General features: G+C 38.6%; 1 protein-coding gene across 6 annotated transcripts in view; it reads left to right on the top strand.

Annotated features, from left to right (window-relative positions):
- PDP1 (pyruvate dehyrogenase phosphatase catalytic subunit 1) overlaps positions 1–8268 on the top strand; it is an 8624-nt gene extending 356 nt beyond the window's left edge. For 2 of the 6 annotated variants that reach the window (XM_008063712.1, XM_021715334.1), the window contains exon 2: positions 4231–8268. In XM_008063712.1, coding sequence (XP_008061903.1) covers positions 4275–5888 — 1614 coding nt within the window. In that variant the 5' untranslated portion in view covers positions 4231–4274 and the 3' untranslated portion in view covers positions 5889–8268. Of the gene's footprint in view, positions 1–254; positions 448–1032; positions 1113–2123; positions 2187–4230 lie in introns of those variants that run through there. The other 4 variants (XM_021715335.1, XM_008063711.1, XM_008063713.2 and 1 more) reach the window with 4 other exon arrangements.
- The last annotated feature ends 707 nt before the right edge of the window (positions 8269–8975 follow it).

Here is an 8975-nt window from a genome sequence, read left to right as displayed (position 1 = left end):
CCGCAGGCAGCCTGCCGCAGGCCGGCCCCTGGGCGTCTGGACCGAAGGGCGGAGGCTGCCGTGCGCGCCGTGGGCTTCGCGCCCTGGCTGGCTGGGGGGGTGGCTCCTAGGCGCGCCTCCGTTCGTGCCTGGGCCGCTGCCGCCTTGGGCTGTGGCTCTACCTTCCCGTCGGGGTGGGTTTGTTTGGTTGATTTCCTTCATCTCCCCACCCCTTTCTTCCTCCTTCATGCTCTTCCCCCTCCCAGCCCATTCACTGGGCTGGAGCGGGACCTCGCCCCTCCTCCGCTCCCGCCTCCCGGCTCCCGCCTCCTCTAATGAGCATCTCTGCCTTGCTTTCAATGGGCCGGTGCTGCTGTCGCTGCTGCTGCCCGCGCGGGTTGTGGATGTTGTCGGCTCCGTGTTGTGATGACAGGAGAATGTGTGTGTGTCCCGGGCCCAGACGAATTGGTAGGTATTCACTTAACTACCTGCGTTGGGTACCCAGAAAGGATGGTGACAGATTTTGTGTGTGGATGGTTTTAGGTGGGTCGGTATGGAGTTAAGGAATGAGATAGGAAAAGGGGACAAAGGCGTCTTAGACTGGGATTAGCTGTGATGCCTTTGTAGTGCATTTTTCTGGTAGCGACAAAGAAAACTAATCAAACAAGTGCTGGCATGGTGCTTCGTGTCTTCCGAAGGAACCCGGTTTCTTCATTCATGTAAAGATAACAGGAGCTGTGAAATGGCAAGGCTATTACCAGAAAATGCTGAAATATTGCGGAGAGTCTTTATGGAGAGTGTTTAATGCCATCGGATTACATAAACTGGGGTTCTGACACATTTAATGACTAGCACAGATTTTCTTTTTTCATTTGCTGCAGAAGCTTTGCAAAGCTAAAGAGCTCCGGAGTAGGTACATTGATAGCATTTTCTAATTACTGTGGTCCATGGACTTACTGATGAAGTGGAATCATTTCTTGGCACAGGCTCTGCCAGGCACCTCGTAGGGGTGGATGGGTCTCTTTGCTGTTTCTAGTTGCAGCTCATCTTTCTTTATTAGTCATTGGCAAAATCAGCCAAATCTGCTTAGGACTGAGATGCTTCGTATAATGTGACTGAGTCTGGATCATGAGGTAGGAACTTTCCCATGAAATTGTGATCAGACATAACTTGAAAATTTGGTCAGAAATAACTTCAAAATTTGACACTTCCATTTTACCAACAGCTGTACCTTGATGCTGTTCTTATTGCCTAATCAAGAGGCTTATATTTTGTTAATTTAGCAAGCTTGTCAGCAGGAGTTTTGATGTCACGGGGTTTTATTGCTGTTGAATGACAGGATTTTCAGAAAGAGTTTAAGAGTTTTTCACTACTCACTGTTTATGAAAACATTTGAAAGTACTTTGACTCCTAAGGGTATCTGATATGATGGAGAGAATGTATCATATGCACTAATAAAGATTGAACACACTCATTAATCACAGCAGGGTTTTCATGAACTCCAACTTCCCTAAGAATTTTATCTTTGGGAGTTGGGAGATCAGACTACAATTTCAGTCCTTATGCTGAACCCCCGAATAGCTGAACAGTACAGTTGATACACTTCACTCTGTGATTTTTTTTTTTTTTTTTTTGTATTTCATCTCGAGAAATTTTGCCTTGAGGGAAAAATGTAGTTGAGTATTTGATTTAAGTATTATTCAAAGCACCTGCTGCATGAATTATTAGCTTTTTGGTGCAAGGTTTCATTCATTTTGCAGTCAACTACAAAAGTAGAAAAAAATGTTAGGATGAAGGAATGTGAGGAAAGCTCAGATGTCCTGAACTTGTTATTTCTTAATTAGGCAATCAAACCCTGTTAGGCATCTATCAACACACACACACACACACACACACACACACCGTATTTTGAATCAGTTTACATTCCATACAGGCACATTTTTTCCATGTGAGATTCCTAAATTTTAAAGAGCAAATGCAGACATAAAATTATGAAGAAAATTTATTTTCATTAAGAGTACATGTGTTTACATTTTTAATAATAGAAAATCTTTATGCAAAATATAAAATGAGTTGATGTGCTTTCCGTATGCAAACCTAAAAAGAGATATGGTTTATGTCTGGAAGCTACTGTCATGTGGCTCAACATTTGAGCACATCTCCTTCCTGGCTCAGTCATGTACACTTAACCTTTGGATGACTTTCAGGTATTCAGTTTGCAGTGCTGTTATTTAAGTGGTTAGTCTGATAGATTCCTGTTCTTCTGGAATTTCTGTTTTTCATTTCTGTGTTTCAGGATGCTTATTTAGTTACGAATTCTTATTTCAAAAATTATAGCCATCACTTTTTCTTGCTGTACTTGTCTTCATTTTCGTAAACAAATTCCTTCTTAGTGTAGTTAAAATAATGATACTTTCTACCACTTGAAGAAGAGATTCTGAATGACTGGCTTATGCAGTGCTTATTACAGAAACAAACAAGAATCAGTGATTACTCAGTGTTTAGTTTTCTTTGCCTCTCCCCCAATTTAGCACTTCTCAAATTACTCTTCAAAAAAAGGTACATGGAAATAATTTAATATGTAGCTAACACTTGCTGTGATATTTGTAAATTCTTTTTTTCTTAATGGGTTCAGCCTTGGGAAGGAATAGTTTGAAGTTAAGACTCATTGTTTTATTTTCCTCATTTCTTTTTGTTTATTGCATTTGTTTTCTTATTTAAAGTATTTCCAAAGTCTGTTTCTTAATAGTACAAATGAATACTTTGAAGCTGTATCTCAAGAATTTAGGGAAAATACAGGTTATTGAGGAAGGAAAGTGATTTTTTTTCTTGCTTAAATGATTTGGATTAATGATACACACTCATTAAATTTTCCAGATAAATTCCCAGCAAATTATTTTCATATGATATAGTGAGTGATATGATTTTTTAAAGTTTATAATTATAATGCTGTACCTTTTAAATCCAAATTTTAGATTATTATTTAACTGTACTTTACTGCTTTCCCACAGCAGATAGATACCTTTTTTAATGTAAGAGAAAACATTTTGTCTTTTTAATTTATAATCGACACATAATTATATATATTTATGGAGTACTGTGTGATGTTTCAGTGCATGTATACATTGGTGTATGTTGGGTAATGATCAAATCAGGGTCCTCTGTCCAATAAAATATTTTTCTAGGAGTTAATTCTACTTTGGTTTCACAGTAGATGAAAATAATATTTCTACAGCTTTTCTTTGTGACTGCTAAGCGGGAGACAATGATAGCAAGTAAATTAAATTTTAGAACTGAGACTATTATATTACTAAGAGAGTTTCAGCACTACTAGAATACTTTTTTTAATCATGAAGGGCAAAGTAAAATTCAACAATGAATAAATGAAACCTGCATTTATTCAAATCTGCATTTCAAAGTCTCAGTTCAACAGGCATAAAGGCATGAATCCTAGGAGAGGACTTAGATAGCATCTGCTCTGATGTGTTCACTTATAACTTGGAAGAGTGAGATCCAAAGATGGGAGCTGACTTTTCCAGGATTATTTGGGAGTTGGTGGGAGACCTTGCCCCTTAGCCCACCCAATTGGCAGAGTGGTCTAGAGAGGCAAGTTTTGCAAGACCATTTACTGGGGTACAGGAAAGAAATATTTGAACTTCTGTTTTTATTTCATTATGTAGAAATTCTCTGTATACATTACAATGCACATTATATTAATAATATGTATATATAGCTTACAAGTAATTTATAAATATACGTATGTTTGGGCTGCAACTTAACACTTTTTGGGCGATAGCCACGTATAATCTAATGCCAGCAATTGACCACAAGTCTATAAGCAGGATCTTCATAAATGGAAGCAGTCTCTGTAAAATGGGAGATTTCAAGGCCCTTTTTAAGGATAGAGAGGGAGAAGAATGATTGGTCAGGTAGACTGCTACTGCATAATGTTACATAACCTTCATCTTCCCAGCTTTCCCCAGCCAAATCTGTTGTACATTCTGCACAGTTTGTGCTGCAGAAAGAAATATGAAGAAAAGAGAAAATTAAAGCTGGAGTACAGGAGCTCTGAGTTTAGTCCAGTCTGTGTGAATGATTGGGAGCGGTAGATGTGTGTATAAAATATAGTTATTTCCTAGCACAAGATGTAGCATGTAGATTGACTTGCCCAATATTGGCTATAAAAGCAAAGCCAGATGAAATTATCTGAAAGGTAACTATGTGTATACATCTGTCTAATTTGCTCTCTAGGAATCCCAGTCAGAAGTTCCAGCCTACCACTGTTCTCTGATGCCATGCCAGCACCAACTCAACTGTTTTTTCCTCTCATCCGTAACTGTGAACTGAGCAGGATCTATGGCACTGCATGTTACTGCCACCACAAACATCTCTGCTGTCCGTCACCCTACATTCCTCAGAGTCGCCTGAGATATACACCCCATCCGGCATATGCTACATTTTGTAGGCCAAAGGAGAACTGGTGGCAGTACACACAAGGAAGGAGATATGCTTCCACACCACAGAAATTTTACCTCACACCTCCCCAAGTCAACAGCATTCTTAAAGCTAATGAATACAGTTTCAAAGTACCAGAATTTGATGGCAAAAATGTTAGTTCTGTCCTCGGATTCGATAGCAATCAGCTGCCTGCAAATGCACCCATTGAGGACCGGAGGAGTGCAGCAACCTGCTTGCAGACCAGAGGGATGCTTTTGGGGGTTTTCGATGGCCATGCAGGCTGTGCTTGCTCCCAGGCGGTCAGTGAAAGACTCTTTTATTATATTGCCGTCTCTTTGTTACCGCATGAGACTTTGCTAGAGATTGAAAATGCCGTGGAGAGTGGTCGGGCACTGCTACCCATTCTCCAGTGGCATAAGCACCCCAATGATTACTTCAGTAAGGAAGCATCCAAATTGTACTTCAACAGCTTGAGGACTTACTGGCAAGAGCTTATAGACCTCAACACTGGTGAGTCAACTGATATTGATGTTAAGGAGGCTTTGATAAATGCTTTCAAGAGACTTGATAACGACATCTCCTTGGAAGCTCAAGTTGGTGATCCTAATTCTTTCCTCAACTACCTGGTGCTTCGAGTGGCATTTTCTGGGGCTACTGCTTGTGTGGCCCATGTTGATGGTGTTGACCTTCATGTGGCCAATACTGGCGATAGCAGAGCCATGCTGGGTGTGCAGGAAGAGGATGGCTCTTGGTCAGCAGTCACACTGTCAAATGACCACAACGCTCAGAATGAAAGAGAACTAGAACGACTGAAATTGGAACACCCAAAGAATGAGGCCAAGAGTGTGGTGAAACAGGATCGGCTGCTTGGCTTGCTGATGCCATTTAGGGCTTTTGGAGATGTAAAGTTCAAATGGAGCATTGACCTTCAAAAGAGAGTGATAGAATCTGGCCCAGACCAGTTGAATGACAATGAATATACCAAGTTTATCCCTCCTAATTATCACACACCTCCTTATCTCACTGCTGAGCCAGAGGTAACATACCATCGATTAAGGCCACAGGATAAGTTTCTGGTGTTGGCTACTGATGGGTTGTGGGAGACTATGCATAGGCAAGATGTGGTTAGGATTGTGGGTGAGTACCTAACTGGTATGCATCACCAACAGCCAATAGCTGTTGGTGGCTACAAGGTGACTCTGGGACAGATGCATGGCCTTTTAACAGAAAGGAGAACCAAAATGTCTTCAGTATTCGAGGATCAGAATGCAGCGACCCATCTCATTCGCCACGCTGTAGGCAACAACGAGTTTGGGACTGTTGATCACGAGCGTCTCTCCAAAATGCTCAGTCTTCCTGAAGAGCTTGCTCGGATGTACAGAGATGACATTACAATCATTGTAGTGCAGTTCAATTCTCATGTTGTAGGGGCATATCAAAACCAGGAATAGTGAGTGGATCTTACTTTGGCAATTCTCAAATGATATAAATTTAAAGGGCAGACAGATTTTTTTTAAAGATATTAATGTAATACACATTTCCAGTGGGTCATTCTAAGCATTTAAAACCCCTTTGATACTGTAGCTAGTCAAGTACTCCAAATTGGCTTTGCAGCAGGGTGACATGAGAAGTCTGGTTCTGTCTAGGTCAGACCTCATGGCATCTGCACTTGAAGCAAGTAACTTCCTTATTGCAGGTGTCCTGAAACATTGGCTTTTACTAACCTAAGAAAATCAGAATGACCTGGCAAATAGGATCTTGAATAGGCCAAAAATAAGGATCTTGCTGGATGTAATCTCTTGGTAAAAGGGAAGAAATATGCTGTTCACACCTGCAAACCCCTTTCTTCACTAAGATTCCAGTGTACATGAGACACATATTTATTGCATGATTTTCTAGGTATACAATCTATGCATTCATATGAAATTCATATAAATTTATTTTAGCCTGAAGTGGTTTTCAAATCCAGCACTTTAAGCCATAAATGACCAAGAACCAAGCAATCTGAGTTTGTAAGCTTTTGTGATTATTTGAAATGGAATACTTCTTAAATGGAAGAACTATATTCCCTCACCCACCCATGATTTCCCAATCTAATTCAAACATTTTCTATTTTGCCACACACTCGGAGACAATAAAGGTTTTTAGTTTTACCTACTCTTATATTGATATTAAATACAGAAAAAAAGATTTTTTAATTTGTATTCATGAAAATCTTTATTTAGTTTGAAATGAAGAGGTCCAGAAAAAAAAGAAGAGACTGACATGTTGAATTACTGTCATTTGTAGCCACCAGCACATCACTCTTATATAATCCCCAAAGGCTTGGCGTGCTGAAAGTGTGGTGGGTAGGCTGCTGCTGGGGAATCACACTTAGCTAGTTGTGATAAGAATTTTCATCTTTTTTGGAGTTTTAAAGATGATGTGTATTAAATAAGTTTAAATATCAATTTGGTGAGTAAGGTTGAATAATACCGGATATTGAGACAGGAGGAAGATTTTGTTTTTCCCCATTTAGACATAGGTCAGTTAAAATAATTTGTTTAAAATTACTAAGTGCTTTTGAACATATTGTAGCTTAAGATATATGTGTTAAGATATATACATGAGAAATTTTTAAGAGTATTGTGCATGCTTGATGCGTAATAGAACACTTAGTAGTGTCAAGTGTTTGCAGCAGTCTCCATTATTATATGCAGTCCCTTCTAATACTGTATCAAAGCAAATGAAAATAAATATATTCAGATTGGCTTATTGGTATGCATCAAATGGCATCTTGTTCCTGTGTTTAATGGTGATCTGTATACAGCTGTGCATATATTTTCATCACTTATAGCATCACTGTTAAAAAAAAGTGGCTATGATTATGTTTGATATTCACATAGATTTTAATACAAAACATGATCAGCTTTCTATTGTGTAATTAGGTAGGTGTTTAGGAGTCCTTTCAGATTTTTGTAGGATTTGATTAGATGTTCAAGGACTCCTGGACTGGAAGTGAATCAATGCAGTAATGGCTGCAAAATTTGTTCCAATTGAAAATAAGACTCAGGAAGATTGCAGCTCAGAACATCAAATGTTTGTTTTCTGAGGTGTTTATATTTTAATTTTTTTTTTTAAGTCAGCTTGGAACTTTTTTCCCAGGCAGTATTGGGAAGACTATATTGTATATTTATTTCTAAATGTTTTGGTGGGAACTTCTTTTAATGAAACATATGGACTGCTGTAGCAAAACCCATTTTCAGCTACTATTTTAATTTCTCTTGAACACCATCACTGAGGAGTTCCATGTTATTATAATACTGAGTAGTGTCTCATCTGTGTAGTACAGGGAATATAAAGTTGGTTTCCTGTGGTCATGATTAAAATGGTAATATTATTAAGAAACTTGGTCCTCAATCTGAAAGGTGATCTGCTCTGTTTAGAAATGAAAATGCAGCGTGGAATTGACATTGTGGAATTAAAATATTTGGGTGTTAGAAATCTGAATGTACTGTCATCTAAAAGCAATTGTGATTTTATTGTAATTGGTTGTGATGTGATGTCTAAAATTAAAGAATACGTGTGAACTTTCATGGTATTTAGCCTTTCTTAAATTTTTTAAAAGTGTAAACTTTCTAACATATGTATTCAATTTCTGTATTCATATTTAATCAGTGGCTCATGATATATAATATATCCTTAACTAGTTAAGTGGAATGTTGGTATGGTACACAGAAAACTGTCTTATAAAAGTTGTATCTGTATGAAGACATGAAAGTTTATATTTAATGTGGGAAATGGCCAGAGAAATATCCACAGTGAATTAAAGCTTCCTATCTGCTTTCTGAATGTCCTGTGTTGGTTTTTAATAATACTAAGATTCGCCGGACGTGATGATTCATGTCTATAATCCCAGCACTTTGGGAGGTGGAGGCAAGAGGATTGCCTGAACTCAGGGGTTCGAGACCAGCCTGAGAACATGGTGAGACCTCAACAATAAATCAAAAAATTGGCCAGGTGTGGTGGTGTGCACCTGTAGTTCCAGCTACTTCGAAGGCTGAGGCAGAAGGATCAACTGAGCCCAGCTGAAGGTTGCGGTGGCCATGACTGTACCACTGCACTCCAGCCTGGGCGACAGAGTGAAACTCCGACTCCAAAAATAATAGTAAGATTCATTAGATGCTTTCTGTGCTTTAGGATCTAGTAGATACATAGTACTTAATTTTTAAAATTGAGATATAACTTACATTCAATAAAGTGCACAGCTTTTAAATGTATAATGTTAAGATTTGGTACCACCACCCCAATAAAGATATAGAACTTTTCCATTACTCCAGAAAATCCCCTTATGTCCCTTTCCAGTTACTCCGTCCCCTGACATCTATCACAATACTTAGTGTTGCTTATTCTAGAAATTTATATAAATGAACTCATTTACATATATGTACTCTCTTATGTCTGATTTTTACTCAAGTTCAAGATTCATTTATGTTATTGAGTGTATTCACAGTCTATTCCTTACCTCTAACATTCCAGTGTTTGAGTATATCCTTGGT

This window comes from Carlito syrichta, unplaced genomic scaffold (genome assembly GCF_000164805.1).
Source record: "Carlito syrichta isolate Samal-C Ts95f unplaced genomic scaffold, Tarsius_syrichta-2.0.1 Scaffold307011, whole genome shotgun sequence".
Taxonomy (NCBI): Eukaryota; Metazoa; Chordata; class Mammalia; order Primates; family Tarsiidae; genus Carlito; species Carlito syrichta.
This window is presented reverse-complemented; position numbering and strand designations above follow the sequence as displayed.